At 40.4% G+C, this 20,313-nt stretch overlaps 1 protein-coding gene and 1 long non-coding RNA gene across 3 annotated transcripts in view; one reads left to right on the forward strand and one right to left on the reverse strand.

The window, feature by feature from the left end:
• The window catches only part of LOC133093872 (uncharacterized), a 29,917-nt gene extending 13,483 nt beyond the window's left edge, over nucleotides 1-16,434 (reverse strand). The window contains exons 1-3 of one of the 2 annotated variants that reach the window (XR_009701332.1): nucleotides 16,331-16,434; nucleotides 11,519-11,580; nucleotides 2,305-2,508 (exon numbers count right to left, since the gene is read on the reverse strand). This is a non-coding gene — a long non-coding RNA (uncharacterized LOC133093872). Of the gene's footprint in view, nucleotides 1-2,304; nucleotides 2,509-11,518; nucleotides 11,581-16,330 lie in introns of those variants that run through there. The other variant, XR_009701331.1, reaches the window with a different exon arrangement.
• Nucleotides 16,435-16,744: 310 nt separating this feature from the next.
• DNAJC28 (DnaJ heat shock protein family (Hsp40) member C28) lies at nucleotides 16,745-19,691 on the forward strand. Its single transcript, XM_061192894.1, has 2 exons — nucleotides 16,745-16,833; nucleotides 18,123-19,691. Exon 2 carries the CDS (start codon nucleotides 18,154-18,156, stop codon nucleotides 19,312-19,314), a length of 1,161 nt encoding a protein of 386 aa, XP_061048877.1. The 5' UTR covers nucleotides 16,745-16,833; nucleotides 18,123-18,153; the 3' UTR covers nucleotides 19,315-19,691.
• Nucleotides 19,692-20,313: the final 622 nt, after the last annotated feature.

A 20,313-nucleotide genomic window follows, 5' to 3' on the forward strand; every position in this document is an offset into this window, starting at 1 on the left:
TTCCTTGACTGCTTCTGTTACAAGCAAAAACAAAATAAAACAAGATCTATCATTAAAAAATCATTTTAAATTAAATATTCAGCTAAGGGACTTCCCTGGTGGTCCAGTGTTAAGACTCTGTGCTCCCAATGCAGGGGGCGTGGGTTCGATCCCTGGTCGGGGAACTAAGATCCCACACGGAAAAAAAATTTAAAAATCAGCTGACAAAGCTATTAGGTTGTGCTGAAAGCCAAGCACTGGAAAACCTCCAGTTTTGTAAAGAATTTATTTCTTATTCTCTACAAATAAGAGAATAATCTTATTCTCACAGCAAATCAGCCTTTTCAACTGTGCCTCCGTTTGGTGCCTTGAGGGTGTTTACAGCATCCTGTAAGATTCAGGATAAGTGCTAGGTGTGCAAAATAAGGGAAGAATAAAGTTCAAAGGGGAGGAGGCAGCAGCAGCCCCAGGGCGAGACCTGCAGGACAGGGCATGTCTGCAAGAGGGAAAGGAGAGAGCTAAAACTTCTACTTGCTTTCAGAGTTTTCCATCTGGGAGGAAACAGCTTGGATAACAATACAAATTCCTGAAGTCCACTGAAAGAATGCATGAGATCAAAGAGAACTGTTGTATTAGTCTGCTAGGACTGCTATAACAAAATACCACAGACTGGGTGTCTTAAGCAACAGATATGATTTTCTGACAGTTCTGGAGGCTGGAAGTCCAAGATCAATTTGTTGGCAGGTTTGGGACTTCCCCAGTGGCACAGTGGCTAAGAATCTGCCTGCTAATGCAAGGGACATGGGTTCGAGCCCTGATCCAGGAAGATCACACATGCTGCGGAGCAACTAAGCCCATGCGCCACAACTCCTGAGCCTGCACTCTAGAGCCTGCATGGTTAGTTTTTATGGGCTGGGTAATTTCACAGGCTAATGAGTGGGAGGATTATTCCAACTATTTTGGGGAAGGGGCAGAGATTTCCAGGAATTGGGCCACAGCCCACTTTCTGGTCTTTGATGGTTGGCCTCAGAACTGTCGTGGCACTGGTGGGTGTGTCACTTACCTTACGCTAATGTATTACAATGAGTGTATGATGAGGCTCAAGGTCCACTGGAAGTCAAATCTTCCGCCGTCTTGGATCTAGTTAGTTCTAACCAGTTTTTGTCATGTCCTACGGCTATATCATTCTTTTAAAGGTTGTGCCCTGCCCCCTTCCCTCCTGTTTCACTTTCTATGTCCAGATTTCCTCCTCCTTGCAGGACACCAGTCAGATTGGATTAGGGCCCACCCTAATGGCCTCATTTTAACTTCATCACTTCTTTGAAGGCCCAATTTCCTATTTGTCACATTCTGAGATACTAGGGGTTGGGATTTCAACATATTAATTGGCGGGGGGAGGGGGGGACACAATTCAGCCCCTAACAACTATTATCTCCAAATCTGAGGTGCAAGTTCACAGATGGCCTACTGGGCCTGAGAGCTGTCACTGCAGTGGCATCTTCCGGCCACTCAAAGTGAAGGACCAGCCCAACAACCGTCCAGGGTTGGCTATTCATAGAGGTCATTCTGAAGAAGGGAGAGAATTAAAAAGGTGGGAGTGGGAGTAAAAAAGCATGCTTATGTATAGACTATCTCTATGAGGACACAAGTAACTCTGTTCTTCTGTCACCCCAGCAAAGGAGGGGGGCAAAAAAGAAAGGGGAGATTTTTCAGGCATATTTTGCTTTTTAAAACTAATAATTTATTAAAGTTACAGAACTGAAATTCAGCTTACATATCTTATTATCTTATTTATAAGTTTAACAAACGTTAACTGTCATTGTTAAGGGAACTTTAGTTAATAGTTGATTCCAGGGACTTCCCTGATGGTGCAGTGGTTAAGACTCTGCACTCCCAATGCAGGAGGCCTGGGTTCGATCCCTGGTTAGGGAACTAGATCCCACATGCATGCCGCAACTAAGAGTTCACATGGTGCAACTAAGGAGCCTGCAAGCCGCAACTGAGACCTGGTACAACCAAATAAATATTTTAAAAAATAGTTGATTCCATTAACAAATGAAAACATTTGAGGCTGAATTTTAAGTTTTCTATATTTGTTTTCCTTTCCAAATACTTCTATTATCTGACTTAAGAAAATAAAAAGCCTGAGTATTACTATGATACATTAAACTTACAAAATAAGTTGATGGCTAAAATTCTCTTAGATATGCTAATAATGTATATAAACTTAGGAAGATTTCAATTTTAAATCAAAGTCTAAATTACTCAATTACACATTTTCTTTTTTTTTTTTAATTTTTATTTATTTATTTTTAGCTGTGTTGGGTCTTCGTTTCTGTGCGAGGGCCTTCTTTAGTTGCGGCAAGCGGGGGCCCCTCTTCATTGCGATGCGCGGGCCTCTCACTGTCGCGGCCTCTCTTGTTGCGGAGCACAGGCTCCAGACGCGCAGGCTCAGTAGTTGTGGCTCACAGGCCCAGTTGCTCCGCGGCATGTGGGATCTTCCCAGACCAGGCCTCGAACCCGTGTCCCCTGCATTGGCAGGCAGATTCTCAACCACTGCGCCACCAGAGAAGCCCCACATTTTCAATTATAGTTTAAGACTGTCCCAGAATTCTATTAGGTGTGAGTTTCTAAATATTAAACTATATAAAATACCAAATACACTCTAATTTCTTAACACAAAAAAATTAACACTTCTGATTTTTCACTGAGATATAATTCACATACTATACTTTTAAAGTGTACAATTCGGTGATTTTTAGAATATGAACAAAGTTGTACAACCATCACTACTATCTAATTCCAGAACATTCACATCACTCCGAAAAGAAACCCCTATCCGTTAGCATTCACTCACCTTAGTGTTTTGCTTCTTCCACTTAGCATAATGTTTGTAAGGTCCATGCATGTTGTAATATGTATTGGTACCTCATACATTTTTATGACTGAATAATATTCCACTGTATGGATATATCACATTTTGTTTATCCATTCGTCAGTTGATGAACATGTGGGTTGTTTCTACTTTGGGGCTATCATGAATAATGTGGCTGTGAATACTCATGTACAAGTTTTTGTGTGGAAGCATGTTTCCAGTACTCTTGGGTAAATAGGTAGGAGTAAAATTGCTGAATCATTGGTAACTCCATGTTTAACCTTTCAAGAAACTGCAAACTGTTTTCTAAAGGGGCTGTTCCATTTTACATTCCCATCATCAATATATAAGGGTTCTGATTTTTCCACATCTTCACCAACACTTGTTATTGTCTACCATTTTGTCTATCATGATAGACAATGATTGTCTATCATTTTATAGCCATTCCAGGGGTATGAAGGGGTATCCCACTGTGGTTTTGATTTACATTTCCCTAATGACTAATGATGTTAAGCATCTTTTAATGTTTTAGTGGCCATTTGTATGTCTTCTTTGGTGAAATGTCTATTCAAATTCTTTGCTCATTTTAAAATTGAGTTAAATGTCTTTTTATTAATGAGTTGTAAGAGTTCTTTATATATTCTAGATACCAGACCCTTATCAGATACGTGATTTGAAAATTTTTTCTCACATTATGTGGCTTGTGTTTTCAGTTTCTCAATGGTATTCTTTGAAGCACAAATATTTTTAATTTTGATGAAGTCCAATTTTTCTATTTTTTCTTTTGTTACTTGTGCTTTCAGTATCATATCTAAGAAATCATTGCCAAATGCAAGGTCACACAGGTTTACACCTATGTTTCCTTCTAAAAGTTTTAGAGTTTCAGCTCTTACATTTGATCCATCCCAAGTTCATTTTTGTATATAATGTGAAGCAAGGGTTCGACTTCATTCATTTGCAAGTGGATATACAGTTGTCCCAGCACCATTTATTGAAAAATCTATTCTTTCCCCCATTTAATTGTCTTGGCACCCTTGTCAAAAATCAGTTGACCATAAATGTATGAGTTTATTTCTGGACTCTCAATTATATTCCATTTATCTATATGTCTATCCTTATGCCAGTACCACAAAGTCTTGATTATTGTAGCTTTGTAGTGACTTTTGAAATCAGGAAGTGTGACTTCTCTTTGTTCTTTTTTTTCCTTTTTTAAAAAATATTTATTTATTTATTTAGGCTGTGCCTGGTCTTAGTTGCGGCGTGCAGGATCTTTAGTTGTGGCATTTGAACTCTTAGTTGCTGCATACATGCGGGATCTCGTTCCCCGACCAGGGATCGAATCCAGGTCCCCTGCATTGGGAGCGTGGAGTCTTACCCACTGGACCACCAGGGAAGTCCCCTGTTCTTCTTTTTCGAGAGTATTTTTTATATTCTGTGTTCCTTGAATTGCCATATAAATTCATGATCAGCTTGTCAACTTTTTTCAGAAAGGCCGACTGAGATTTTGAAAGGAATTTATTTTAACCTGTAGATTAATTGGGAGAGTATTGCCATCTTAACAATATTAAGTCTTCCAATCAATGAACACAGGATGTCTTTCCATTTACTTGGGTCTTCTTTCATTTCTTCCAGAAATATTTTATAATTTTTTTTAACATCTTTATTGGAGTATAATTGCTTTACACTGTTGTGTTAGTTGCTGCTGTATAACAAACTGAATCAGCTATACGTATACATATATCCCCATATCCCCTCCCTCTTGTGTCTCCCTCCCACCCTCCCTATCCCACACCTCCAGGTGATCACAAAGCACCGAACTGTTCTCCCTGTGCTATGCGGCTGCTTCCCCAATAGCTATCTATTTTACATTCAGTAGTGTATTATTTTATAATTTTTAGTGTCTTATACCTCCCTGGTAATGTTTATTCCTAATTGTTTTCTTTTTTCATTTTGATGCTATTTTAAATGGAATTGTTAATTTCTTTTTCAGCTTGTTCAGTGCTAGTTTATAGAAATACAACTTATGTTTGTATTTTGACCTCGTATCCTGCAACTTCGCTGAGTTCATTTATTAAGTCTTGCAGTGTCTTTATCAACTCTTTAGGATTTTCTATATAGAAGATAATGTCATTGGAAATGTAGTTTTACTTCTTTCTTTCCCACTTTTTTCCCAAATAAAATATGTCTTTTATTTCTTTTTCTTATCTAATTTACCTGGTTAAAACTTCAAGTAAAATGCTAAATAGAGGTGGTGAGAACTGACATCCTGTCTTGTTGCTAGGGGAACAAGTTTTCAATCTTTCCTTTTAAGTGGATTTTAGTAGATACCCTTTACCAGATTGAGGAAGTTCCTTCCTAGTCCTTGTTTGTTGGGTGTTTTTATTATGAGTGAGAGTTAGATACTGTTAAATGCTTTTTCTGCATCAATTGAGATGATCATGTGTTTTTTTTCCTTTCATTCTATCAATATGGTAGATTAATTGATTTTCATATACTAAACCATCCTTGCTTTCCTAGAATGTCTCTCTTGGTCATGGTGTATAATCTTTTAATATGCTGCTGGATTTGACTTGCTAGTATTTTGTTGAAATTTTTTCATCTATATTCATAAAGCATATTAGTCTGTAGTTTTCTTTTCTTGTAATGTCTTTGTCTGGCTTTGGTGTCAGGATAATACTGACCTCATAGAATAAGGAACATTTAGGAAATGTTTTCTCCTCTTCTATTTTTCTTTTCTTAGCACCCTTCAAATAGGCCTTTACCACCAGGGCAGAGGAAGTTTCAAAACAAATCAAAGTAACTAATTTTATCCCATCAGCTTTGTGCACTAGAAGAGTAGACAAACTGATCCTTCAAGAATTTGGATGGTCACTAATCATTAGAGAAATGCAAATCAAAACCACAATGAGGTATCACCTCACACCAGTCAGAATGGCCATCATCAAAACACCCACAAACAATAAATGCTGGAGAGGGTGTGGAGAAAAGGGAACCCTCTTGAACTCTTGGTGGGAATGTAAATTGATACAGCCACTATGGAGAACAGTATGGAGGTTCCTTAAAAAACTAAAAATAGAACTACCATATGACCCAGTAATCCCACTACTGGGCATATACCCTGAGAAAACCATAATTCAAAAAGAGTCATGTACCACAATGTTCATTGCAGCTCTATTTACAATCGCCAGGACATGGAAGCAACCTAAGTGTCCATCGACAGATGAATGGATAAAGAAGATGTAGCACATATATACAATGGAATATTAGCCATAAAAAGAAATGAAATTGAGTTATTTGTAGTGAGGTGGATGGACCTAGAGTATGTCATACAGAGTAAAGTAAGTCAGAAAGAGAAAAACAAATACCGTATGCTAACACACATATATGGAATCTAAAAAAAAAAAAAAAAAATGGTTCTGAAGAACCTAGGGGCAGGACAGGAATAAAGACGGAGATGTAGAGAATGAACTTGAGGACACAGGGAGGGGCAAGGGTAAGCTGGGACGAAGTGAGAGAGTGGCATGGACATATATACACTACCATATGTAAAATAGATAGCTAGTGGGAAGCAGCCGCATAGCACAGGGAGATCAGCTCGGTGCTTTGTGACCACCTAGGGGGAGGGTGGGAGGGAGCCGCAAGAGGGAGGAGATATGGGGATATATGTATATGTATAGCTGATTCACTTTGTTATAAAGCAGAAACTAACACACCATTATAAAGCAATTATACTCCAATAAAGATGTTAAAAATAGTAATAATAATAAATAAATAAATCTCTGGAGAGCCTTTGGGGAAAAAAGAAAGAATTTGGACGGTAAACAGATTTTACTCATTTCTCATTAGCAATTAGAATAAAGAGATTTTACGCATGTGTGGGCATGCACGCGTGCATGAGCGCACACATATGTGCATATGAGTCTGTCAGACTAGCAAAAATTAAAAAGAGATTACCTGGACTTCCCTGGTGGTGCAGTGGTTAAGACTATGCGCTCCCAATGCAGGGGCCCCAGGTTTGATCCCTGGCCAGGGAACTAGATCCCACATGCATGCCACAACTAAGAGTTCGCATGCCACAACTAAGGAGCCCACCTGCTGCAACTAAGACCCAGCGCAACCAAAATAAATAAATAAATAATAAATATTTTTTAAAATAAGAGAGAGATTACTAACTCAATGCATTATCAAGGGTGTGTAGAGTAACAGGCAATCACCAATATGCTGGTAGTGAAAACTGGTTCATCCCTTTCAAACATAATTTAGCAATATTTATTTATTCACAAAATACAATGGCCATCTTTCCATGGCTTTGCCTAGAGATCCATGTCAGTCTTTTTACAGGCTGTAGAGGATAGGATGCCTCATAATTTATTTCTTCAATCTCCTGTAGTTATTTGATTCCTCCCCCCTTTTTTTGCTCTTATAAGTAGTGGTTCAAATGAAAATCTTGGACCCTCTTCCCGAAATTTTCAGATGTAATCAAGATCCTAAAGTTTGTGTGAATTGTTTTTATGCTGATCACGGCCTTTTAAATGGAGAATTTATTGATTAAGAACATTCTGTCATTGTTACTTTGTTTTATGTATTTTTGTCATGTTAATGGTTTGGAGAAAAAAAATCTGATTTTTCTTACTAGCAGAATTTTACTCCTGTACCTAGAGAAGAGAAGAGAAATGTTTTGTGGTTTGAATCCTTTGAGAAACCACTCGGCATTGGAAATGAGACAGACACCATCATCCCATCTCCCACCTTTACAAGGCACCCAGTTGAGGATAATAAATGGTCCTTGAGAGGCTGGGTGGATGGCAAACTTCAGTGCTTCTATTTTCTACATGAAGTTTTGAAACTTGGAGCGCATTTCAGAGGCAAGGCAGGGAGAAGGAAGGAGATGAGAGGTGTAAGGCAGGAGAACAGGATGCCTACAGGCAACTTTTAGGAAGTTTTGCTTGGTGGCTTTGAATGGAACCCTCCCCTCCGTGTCCTCTAATCTTCAGCGAAATGTCCATTTTTCAGTGACATATTATAATATGAAGAGAAGTACCCAAACCTGCTCCAGAGCTGTAGGAGGCAGCAATAAAGGCTCCCAGGAGCCTTGCTGAGAAATTTTTTCTTATTCTTAGCACTTTTGTCAGCTGATGATTTGGACACAAAGAATATGTTTAAATATCTGATAAATGGGGCTTCCCCAGTGGCGCAGGGGTTAAGAATCTGCCTGCCAATGCAGGGGACACGGGTTCGAGCCCTGGTCTGGGAAGATCCCACATGCTGCGGAGCAACTAAGCCCATGCGCCACAACTACTGAAGCCTGCGCGCCTAGAGCCCGTGCTCTGCAAGAAGAGAAACCACCGCAATGAGAAGCCCACGCAGGGCAATGAAGAGTAGCCCCCGCTCGCCGCAACTAGAGAAAGCCCACGCGTAGCAACGAAGGCCCAATGCAACCAAAAATAAATAAATAAAGCAAATAAATTAAAAAAGAATATCTAATAAATGACTTAACAACAGTCTGGTACTACTAACTACATTTTGAAACAATTTCTCCTAGAGTTGAGATTGTTAATTTAGAAAGCTATGTGCCAAGCCAATATGCAAATACTCTAGCACTTCTTTTCCTTCTGCAGCACTTCAGCATGTTTGTCCTCTGGATGGGGAGGATCATAGGAAAACATCGTGCAGTAGACTGCCACTAACTGTATGGCCTTGGGCATGTCATTTTTCTCTCTCAGATGAGTAAGACTACATGATTTCGAAGGTCCCTTCTAGTTCCAACATTCTTCTATTCCTTGATTAGCAACTCTAGCACATCATAATAGATCTAGGAGGAAATACAGGAAAAAGAGAAAAGAGAGAAAAAATGGTCCACAGCAGAATCCCCGATCCTCAGCATTATTGACATTTTGGGCCGGATAGTTCTTTATTGTAGGGGCTGTCCTGTGCACTGCAGGATGTTGAACAGCATCCTTGGTCTCTACTCACCAGATGCCAGTGACAATTCTCAGTTGTGGCCATCAATACTGTCTCCAGACATTGCCAAATGTGCCCTGAAAGGCAAAATCTTCCTCCTCCCCAGTTGAGAATCAGTGGTCTACAGTCACTCAAAGAAGGATCTCAGGGTCTAGTCAGTTTGCCTCAGATGTGGTTAATGGACCCCCTGCATCAGTATCATCTGAAAATGCATTAAAGATACAGATTCTGGCTCTATGCAGCACCACAGAATTAGAATCTCTAGAGGTAGCATCTGGAATTATTAAGAAGCTCCTCAGGTCACTCTTTTGAACACTATAGGGTGAGAACTCTGCTCTAGGCCCTCCCAGTTCAAATCTGAAGAGGGTCATCAAACACTACTCTGCTTGAATTCAGATTAGCCAAAAAGAAGGAAAGAGACTCCAAGTTCCTGATTCTGACTATAGAAACACTGAATTCAAAACAAACCCTGACACAGTGCTCACCACATCCTTTACAACGTTAGCTCATTGAATCCATATAGCAATATTACCAGGTGGATACCATCATCACTCCCTTTTTATAAATGAGGAAACTGAGGCACAGAGGAGTTAAGTCACTTGCCCAAGAACATTCATCGAGTGCTAGGCATATCCAAGATTTGAACAAAGGCAGTAAGGATCCAGGGCACATGTACTTAACACTCTGCTTCACTTGAATAGATCTGTCAGGACACAATGGCAAAGCAAGGAGTTAATCAGGGAAAGAGACGGCCAAGAAGAGCCCTCCTGGAATCTAGTCAACTCTGAGTTTGGGAAAGTCATGTGCACACAGTAGGTTGCACCTACTCAGGAGCAATCAGAGCAGGACATGAGCAAACTTGAAAGTGTTCTCCAAGCTACACACAGAACTGCCCATCCAGGGCAGAAGCCTCACTGGCACAAGGGGCTTAAACACAATCTCTTACTAACATTGGTTCACCAATAAGCTACTCTGACCCAGAAGCAACTTCTAGGAAGCCAGGCCTAAAAATACCATACTCATCCCTGGCAGTCTGAAAATTGTGTGCATGCCCAAGGCTGTGCCCTTTCAGGAACGATCAGAGAGGAAACCTCCAAGTTACTATTCCCTGGCTGAACAAGAGGCAAAAACATAAATTCCCTGAACCATGATAGCCACACACACATACAATGGTAAAGAGCAAAAATCTAACTGGCTAGGAGGGCTTAAGCACAACCTTTGCCCAATAAGTGTCTTATTCCCACGCAGAGGCAACCCCTAAATAGCCATGTTAAAAGAGAAAAGCAAGAGGGGAAAATCTGAGCAAGAACATCAGAGGCTACACATTGTGGAGAAATAGACTTGGCAGAATTAGTTCAGCCAAGTCACTAGACAAACAGACAACAAAGCAAATAACAACCACCTTTAGAGGGGGGAAATCAGTATGCAAAGTTGCTACAATATATTACCTAAAATGTCCAATTTTCAACAAAAAATTACAAGACATGCAAAAAATAGGAAAGTGTGACCCATATACAGGAAAAAAAGTAGGCAATAAAAACTGCCTTTGAGGGGGACTGAATGGTGCACTTTGCAAAGACTTCAAAGCAGCCATTATAAATATGTACAAAGAATTAAAAGACAGGGGGACTTCCCTGGTGGTCCAGTGGGTAAGTCCATATGCCGCAACTAAAGATCCCACATGCCACAACAAAGATCCCACGTGCCGCAACTAAGACCTGGCGCAGCCTAAATAAATAAATAAATATTTTTTTAAAAAAGAATTAAAAGACAGTATCATGAAAATGTCTCATCAAATATAGAATATTAATAAAGAAATTATTAAGATTCAAATAGAAATTCTGAAGTTGAAAAATATAACATTTGAAATGAAAACTTCACTAGAGGGACTCAGTAGATTTGGGGTTTTTTTAACGTTTTTATTTTTTATTTTTATATTTTTAATTAAATAATTAATTTTATTTATTAGGCTGTGTTGGGTCTTAGTTGTGGCATGCGGGATCTTTTGTTGTGGCACACAGGCTCTTTGTTGTGGCTCACGGGCTTCTCTCTAGTTGTGGTGCACGGGCTCCAGAGCGTGAGGGCTCAGTAGTTGCGGCATGTGGGCTCTAGACCGCATGGGCTCAGTAGTTGCCCTGCAGCATGTGGGAGCTTAGTTCCCCGACCAGGGATTGAACCCGAGTCCCCTGCATTGGAAAGCGGATTCTTTACCAATGGACCACCAGGGAAGTCCCCTCAGTAGTAGATTTGAGCTGGCAGAAGAAATGGTGAACTTGAAGATAGATCAAATAGAGATTATCCAACCTGAGGAACAGAGAAAAAAAAGAATGAAGAAAAATAAACAGAGCCTCAGAGAAATCTGACACCATTAAATACACCATCAAATGCATAATGGGGGTGTCAGAAGGAGAGAAAGGGATGAGAAAAACAATTGAAGAAACAATGGCTGAGAACATCCCAAATTTTATGGAAAAACATTCATTTATCATCCAAGAAGTTCCATGAACTCCAAGCAGGATAAACTCAAAAAGATTCACATCCAGACACATCAGAGCTAAAATGTTCAAAGCCAAAGATATTGAATGTACATGGTAGTAGATACCAGGGGAATTCGGATCACATAGGACTTTAATTATTGAACAAACCCAATGCATAAGAGAAAAAGAACGTAATGGATCTTAACTTCAGATAAAAATTCTTTACCTATAAATGAAGTCCCAGGTTTCCCAAGGATTGATGAAGGCTTTCCACCCTGCAGTTGGGATCTCAAAAAAGGGAAGAAAGAAAAGAAAAAGAAAATGGTAACTATGTGAGGTGATGATATGTTAATTTGTTAATTAGCATGGTTGTGATGATTATTTCACAATTATACATATATGAAATTATCAAGTTGTGCACCTTACATGTATACAATTTTTGTCAATTATACCTCAGTAAAGCTGGAAACAAATTTTGAAGGATGAGAAAAACATAGTGTTGTGCTGTAAAGCAGTGATTTTGATAAACAGGTTGGGTAAATATAATATGGGTTGGAATCAATTCAAATCTTGATTCTCAGGCAGCTGATGTGCATTTGTTTCCCCATTAGTAGCCTGCAATTAGAGTGAGGTATATACATTATTCATAGTTTCAAGGAACAGAAAGCACTAGAGATCAGCACCAGTCAAATGCAGATAATTCAGGCTCAAATGACAATAAATCATCATGTTAATTCGACACCAAAAATGAAAACTGGCATCCTGGGTTGGGAAAGGCAGTTTTCCATTAGCAAATTTCCACAAATCCTGCCTGTGGCCCTTACTGACCACCTTAGAATGGTTCAATAACTGGGCAACCCACCTGCGAAGAGGGAAAACGGAAAAAGATCTAAATGAGTGTGAATCTCCTCTTTTCCAGGGTACCTTTTCCCAACCCCCCTAGACTTTAGGTCTTTGTTATGCTAATTAAGTTAATCTACTGCCTTTTTAAAAAAATTTTGGCCACACCGTGCAGCATGCTGGACCAGAGATAAAACCCAGGCCTCTGCAGTGAAAGCACTGAAACCTAACCATTAGGCCACCAGGGAATTCCCTCCTTGTCTTTCTTTTAAAGCTGACACTGTCTACAGCCAACTCTTCCTTGATCAAATAGAGTAAAAAATGAATTAATACACTCAAACTAACATAATACTGTACCTCAACTCTATTTCAATAAAATAAACAAAAAAAGGAATTGAGATGAATTGAGAATCATATTTCATAGTAAATGAATTGAGAAGCATATTTCATAGTGCTTCTGGGAATTGTAGCTTCAGAGGATAAGATTCGCAAACATCATTGAAAAATATGTGATTTTAGGATGTAAATGGAACCATAAATCAATCTTCAGGGGAGTGTGATTTTGGTTACTATGGCATCACAACTTATTGGAAATAAATCAACTTCTTTGCAGTTACCACAGAACCAGCAAATGAAAGAAAGGGGAAAAAAAGAAACAGATGGATTAAAAGAGTCCTCACTTGCTTTATTTTCTTTTTTTAATATTTATTTATTTTGGCTGCAGCAGGTCTTAGTTGTGGCATCTCCGTTGCAGCATGCGGGATCTTTAGTTACAGCATGAAGACTTCTTAGTTGCAGCATGCATGTGGGATCTAGTTCCCTGACCAGGGATCGAACCTGGGCCCCCTGCATTGGGATCTCAGAGTCTTAACCACTGGACCACCAAGGAAGTCTTGAGCCTTCACTTGCTTTAGTCAAAGTGTGAAACTACATCTGAGAGTACAAAGAGAAAAGAGGTTACTTTTGTAGTGCCATGCTTCTTGCAGTAGCTCAGTGAAGTATTTAATATAACTATAAGGTAAGAAAATTTGTTTTCTGGTAACTTTTTAAAAATATCACACATCTATTTCCCACCCACTCAGAAACAGAATTAATGATTAAGTTTTGGTGTGCTAACTAAATTCATGCCAATTCTCTACCCTCCCTTGTTTATGGGGAAATCTGTTTCAAATGCTCAACTCTATTCTGAGAGCATGGAATTATGAAAAAGATGTTCCAGACCAGGAAATGTCACACACACATCTAATCCAACACACTTTAATTTAAAACCAGCCCTATGTGTAAGATTATACTACAACCCAGCTGACAAACTGGAGGTAATAATTAGACTTTGTGGAAAATAATAGATTGAGGTTCAAGCATGTTGATTTGAATCATGACATAACCTTAAAGTGGTTAACAATTTTATACAGAAAATGAACAGGTTTTTAAAAGTCTGTGGAAGTACTTCCCTGGTGGTCCAGTGGTAAAGAATCTGCCTTACAATGCAAGGACGCGGTTTCGATCCCTGGTTAGGGAACTAAGATCCCACATGCTGCGGGGCAACTAAGCCCGCACGCCACAACTACTGAGCTCGCGTGCCTCAACTAGAGCTTGTGTGCTGCAGACTACAGAGCCCACGTGCCCTGGAACCTAAGCGCCACAACTAGAGAGAGAAAAGCCGCACACCACCACTAGAGAGAAGCCCACGCACTACAGTGAAGAGCCTGCGCGCCACAACAAAAGATCCCGCATGCCTCAGTGAAGATCCCGCATGCCACAACTAGGACCTGATGCAGCCAAAAATAAATAAAATAAATAATAAATAAACCTTAAAAAAAAAATAGTCTATGGAGTTTAAATAAGCGAGGTAGCATGATCACATTAAAAACGCTAGCCAACCAGGAATTCCCTGGTGGTTTAGTGGTTAGGATTCGGCGCTTTCACCGTGGCCTGGGTTCAATCCCCGGCCGTGGGAACTGCCAACAAGCGGTACAGCCAAAATTAAAAAAAAAAAAATGTTAGTCAACCTACATGTTTGGTTCTGACTCTAAATTTGATCCTCTGATCACATCTTATAATCTTTAGGACTGTTGACTGCAGAGTATGCAGGCACCTTCTACAAGGAAAAGAACTAGGACTTCACTGGTGGTCCAGTGGTTAAGAATCTGCCTGCCAATGTAGGGGACACGGGTTTGAGCCCTGGTCCGGGAAGATCCTACATAGCCACAACTACTGAAGCCCGGGTGCTCTAGAGCCCACGCACCGCAACTACTGGAGCCCGTGTTCCGCAACAAGAGAAGCCACTGCAATGAGAAGCCCGCTCGCCGCAACTAGAGAAAGCCCACAGGCAGCAACAAAGACCCAACACAGCCAAGAAAAAAGAAAAGAACAGAACTATATTTTAATTCTTTTGTTTTTTTTTCTGTTTTAATGAGAACTATATTTTCAAATGGTGGACTCTTTCTGCCCATAACTAAACTGAGGAAGACCTGCTGACTTAAAAGTCCATGGGTTGGAGATTCCCTGGCAGTCCAGTTGTTAGGGTTTTGCGCTTCCACTGCAGGGGGCACTGGTTCCACCCCTGGTGAGGGAAACTAAGATCCCAGATCCCACAAGCCATGTGGCATGGCCAAAAAAAATAAATAATAATATTGTATCTATGTTAAATCTGCTGAATTTGATAACAGTGCTAGGATGATGTAAGAGAACGCCCTTGTTTTGAGGAAACAAATACTTAAGTACTTCAGGGTAAAGGGACGTAAAACATGTAATTACTTTTAAATACTGAAGTACTTTGGGGTAAAGGAACATAATATATTCAATTACTTTTAAATAATTCAGAAAGAAATACATACATGGAGAAAGAGAGAAAATGGTAAAGCAACTCTTGGTAGCTGAACCAATACCAGAAACTGCCTACCTCCACCATTTCATATACGTAAGAAAAATAATCCCCCAAGTCAGTTAGCTAATTCACACTTTGCAGCTGAAAGCGTGCTTTACTGATAACTCAGCTGACTCCAATTCACCTTCCACATGTACAGAATCACACTATAGAACTGACATTCTGAAAACAGAAATGGACTTAAGAGTCCCAGTAACTTACAGAGTCTAGTCACTTAACCAAGTCACTTAACTGCTCGCGGTTAAAGTATAGTTACTTATAAGATGCAAACATCAAAATGGCATTTGTGATGAGTGCATTGTAAAATGCAAAGTGCTATATAAGTACGGGTAGTTTCTAAAACTGTGTTTGTGCTTTTTTTTAACCCTTTTATAGCTTTGTTTAAAATGTTGGCTAGAAGAGTTAAAACTTGTAGAAACATTTTCTTTCGCACAAGAGTTCTTCTATGCTCATTGTTTGCTTATAAGGAAATACTTCTGAATAAGAATTTAACCATTTTCTGCACACCTACATAGAAGGTAACAAATTATTACACTGTCTATAACTCAGAAGCCTTTCTAGGCTAGTACCTATTTCTGGCTTCTTTTAGGAGACACAATCGTGACAAAAATATTTAATGTGCCAGGCATTGTGCAAAGTGGCTTACATACATTCTGTAATTCTCACAAAAACTCAGTGAGTTCGATGCAATTATTATTTCATCATCAGTAAAATGGGGAAAACAACAGCAATTACCTCACAGGTCTGTTGTAAGGATTTGAAAAGACTATACATAGAGCATTTAGCACAGTGCCTGGCCAAAAGTAACTGCTAAATACAGTTTACCATTTGTTGGTACCTTCATTTTACAGATAAACAGACACAGAAAAAAGGCAAGTGTAAGCAATAGGATTTTCAACTCAGGTCTGACTCCCCAAGTTTCTGCCGCTTTCTTTCTTCTTTCTTTTTTTACAATTATCTCCTCGTACAGTAGGGGGAAAAAGTAAATCCCCATGATAGTGGCTGAACTTAAAGCCAGGAAACACCTAATTTAATTGTCTTCGACTGTGCTCACCCCCTACCAACGCCGGGCAGAGTGAGCTGCTCACTACGTTCTTGAACTAATGAAAGACTAGGTTTCTAACCCGGGTGAGCTAGATCTTTGTGGGCTGGGTAGTTTCCTCGTCTCTGAGCTGGTGTCCCCGGTTGCAGACCCGAAGAGGCTGTTCAGGTCCTGTTCGGGGAAACGGACTTGTCTTCCCCTCCTCAAAAACCAATTTACCGAGGGCCACTGCCCTCCGACCCAATAGGACTTGAAGGATCCCAACCTACATTCGCCTACGATAACTCCTATATGTCTCCACCACCTCCACGGCGACGTTCTCGAAGCCCGGCTCTCCCCCCGCCTTCCTCTTGGCAGGCGCAGGCGCGCGGCAGAGTTCTGCGCGCGCCGCACTTCCCGGCAAACTACAGCTCCCAGAATCCCCGTCGATCGATCCACCTCCCATTCGAGGTGGGGGTGGAGGCGGAGCAGATTGTCTGGGGCGGGGCGTAGCCTCTCGAAATGTCCTGCTCGTGTCCTCTTGGGAAGAGTTCGCTTTAAAAGAGATTCTGGGGTTCCCTGGTAAGGTAGGACATCTGTTCCTATTAGGTATAATACTGCCCTCCGCACCCCGAGGGTTCCCTCAGTGTAAAACGCAGGTGGTCTAGTCCAGCGGAGACACTTGCCCCCAGCCACCGCGGGGAAGCCTGGGGAGTGAAGGGCCCATCGGTCACGCATGCGCACAGGTGTAGCATGGGGGCGGCAGCCGCTGAGCCCCTTCCCAGCATCCGAGGTGAGTAGGGGGTGGGGCGGCGGGGCGGCGGGGCGTGTCCCGGGTTGGGACTCACCACTTCCCCTCGACGGCCACGGTTCGCACAATCACTACTATCCCAATCAACTCTGAAACTCCCAGACCCCAGTTGTCCGGAAAATTGGAGTCCCCAGGAGCTCAGTTTTAGCGTTTATACATCAAAATCCTGTTTTCAAGTAAACCACTTCCAGCATTTCACTGCCATTATCTGTGTACAAGACTTTCTCCTCTACCATACCGTGCTTTTTTAAAAAAATAAATTTATTTATTTATTTTTGGCTGTGTTGGGTCTTTGTTGCTGCCTGCAGGCTTTCTCTAGCTGTGGCGAGCGGGGGCTACTCTTGGTTGCAGTGCACGGGCTTCTCATTGCGGTGGCTTCTCTTGTTGCAGAGCACGGGCTCCAGGTGCGCGGGCTTCAGTAGTTGTGGCACGTGGGATCAGTAGTTGTGGCTCACGGGCTCAGTAGTTGTGGCGCACGGGCTTAGTTGCTCCGCAGCATGTGGGATCTTCCCGGACCAGGGCTCGAACCCGTGTGCCCTGCATTGGCAGGCGGATTCTTAACCACTGCACCACCAGGGAAGCCCTATACCATGCATTTTTAAAATAATAGCTAACGTATTGGGAGGCCTCACCTTTCATCTTGGTCTTCCGGCATGCAGCAGATAGCTCCTTCCTAACAAGCTGTAGAGCTTAAAGTCTTTTGGACACTTGATTCTTTTCAATTTAGTGTCAGACTAGGTACATACTTTGTCATGTTCTCTGATTGTTTCACATAAGTCTTCTCATGACAAGACTCCTTGGGATGATAAAGACAATGATACACTCACTAACTAAAGAAATGGTGGTGCCAGTGAAGTTTATAATCTGCTGGGGATACAGACAATTAAGCAAGGGGCTTATTGTGCCCTAACCCTAACCATTTTGCTTACACCTTGCTATGGGACTTGGTTATGTTGCATAACCTTCTCGGCCTACATTTTCTCACAAAATGAGAAGATTGGACTAGATGATCTCTGAGAACTTGCCAGCTCTAAAATTCTGTGGTTAGTTAGTGAGGAGTAGAATCCAGATTGTATCACAATATGTTAATGCAAAGCATCATCAACTTCCATTTCTCTGCTAACATAAATGAAATATAGCTATAAGAATTTTGGCAGCAGCATTAGAAAGAACTACCCCTTGTTGTACTGTAATTTAATCCTTATTGCTGAAAATATAAATTTAGCTGATAATACAACTGTCTTCACCCTATATTTGTTGTCGTTTTATAGATCATTACTAGGAAGAACTCTGGGTACAGTAATGAACACAGTGTATGTGATGATGGCTCAAATCTTAAGATCTCACCTGATAAATGCTTCAGTGATTCCTAACCGAATGAAAATGGGTCCATATCTTGGTGTCATTAGAACTAGAATGATGTCAACTCATAAATCCAAAAAGAAGATGAGAGAATATTATAGGCTGCTGAATCTGGATGAAGGATGCTCTGCAGATGATGTCAGGGAATCTTTTCGTAAGCTTGCCAAGCAATACCATCCAGACGGTGGCTCTAGTACTGCTGATTCTGCAACATTTATAAGGATCGAAGAAGCTTATAGGAAGGTGCTTTCCCACGTGATAGAACAAACAAATGCCAGACAGAGTAAAGTTGAAGAAACAGAAGAAGAAGAAAAAAAAATCAAATATAACACACCCCAACACCGGCATTATTTAAGTTTTGAGGGTATTGGTTTTGGGACTCCAAGTCAACGAGAGAAGCAGTATAGGCAATTTAGAGCAGACCGTGCAACTGAGCAAGTGATGGAATACCAAAAGCAGAAACTGCAAAGCCAGTATTTCACCGATAGTGTAACTGTTAAAGATGTAAGACACAGTAAGGAACAAAAGATAACTCAAGCAATAGAACGTTTGGTGGAGGATCTCATTCAGGAATCAATGGCAAAAGGAGACTTTGACAATCTCAGTGGGAAAGGAAAACCTCTAAAAAAATTTTCTGGCTGTTCATATATTGATCCCATGACTCACAACCTGAACAGAATATTGATAGATAATGGATACCAACCAGAATGGATCCTAATGCAAAAGGAAATAAAGGATACTATTGATCAACTCAGAGAGGCAATTTTAGTGTCAAGGAAAAAACTTGGGAATCCAATGACACCAACTGAACAGAAACAGTGGAACCAAGTTTGTGAGCAGTTTCAAGAAAACATCAGAAAACTAAACAAGCGAATTAATGACTTTAATTTAATTGTTCCCCTTCTGACCAGGCAAAAAGTCCATTTTGATGCACAGAAAGAAATTGCCAGAGCCCAGGAAATATATGAGACCTTTATAAAAACACAAGAAGTCACAGATAAAAACCCAAATAACTTTGATCAGGGAGAAGGAGAGAAAACACCTGGAGTCAAGACAGGTTTCTTTAACTGGATGAATGTGTGGCAATTTATTAAAATATGACCATCTCGTTGTTCACAGAACTGCCCCCAATCATTTTCAGTAGTACTGACATCACACATAGAGGCTGAGATTTCTTTCTATAACACAAGAGTCTGAGAACTGTGTGCCTCTGTACTTTTCACAAAACAAGTCACATCTCCAGTGATGTGTAGATGAGAGAGCTGTAAGAAACTAAGGCAGAGAAATATTCAACCAGCTTTGCTCTGAGGATATGGCAAAACAAGAGGAGAACTTACTTTTAAGGAAACAATTTAATACATTTCAGAGCATAAATGTCGGTCATCAGGTGAAAGGAGTTAGGATAGGGACTCAGGCTGGGAATCATAAAGGGTATTCCAAAGTCTTAGTGCAGCTTTAAACTCTAATAAGTTAAAAACAGTTGCTGTTTGCCATCTTCAAACATAGGTACTTCAACAACAACTAAGAATGTATCATGAAAGGTCACAAAGTGAAAGAAGTATGGAATGTAGGCAACTAAACCTCCAAATGATGTATGTTTTTCACAAGTTTGCTGCATTTATACACCTGAGGTTATTAAAGCACAAATTTTTCTAAGACTTTTGGGACATTCTCTATATGGTTGGAAATGTTAAGATCAGAAAATTAGCCTAGTGGAGTTATGACACTCTTCTTTTTTATAAAGCCCTTCTCTCTGGGTAGTGAATAAAGAAACCACCAAATATCTTGGTTGTACTTTTTCCTGCCTAACTTCATGAGCCATTAGCAGCATAGATCCATCAGCCAAGCTAGCTGATTTAGCTATTCTAGAAATAGATTCCAGTGTCCACTTTTAAACAGTTTGAAAGTATTTTCTGACCTTTCAGAGGTGGGAAAAAAAAATCCTTGGGCTCAATGGAAACAAGATATCACTTTTGGCTTCATCTCTAATCAGAGTTGAAATGTTAGGTTTACATAAACCTACCTGAAGCCTCTCTTTGTTATGTAACAAACTCTCCAGAGGCTTTTTCAGTGATATGAAAATCTCAGTTTACTGTCTTA

Source organism: Eubalaena glacialis, chromosome 6, assembly GCF_028564815.1.
Source record: "Eubalaena glacialis isolate mEubGla1 chromosome 6, mEubGla1.1.hap2.+ XY, whole genome shotgun sequence".
Lineage (NCBI taxonomy): Eukaryota > Metazoa > Chordata > Mammalia > Artiodactyla > Balaenidae > Eubalaena > Eubalaena glacialis.

What these genes read in the sequence shown, in the direction of transcription:
- DNAJC28 (XM_061192894.1), top strand. Translation starts at nt 18,154, where the DNA reads ATGAACACAGTGTATGTGATGATGGCTCAAATCTTAAGATCTCACCTG.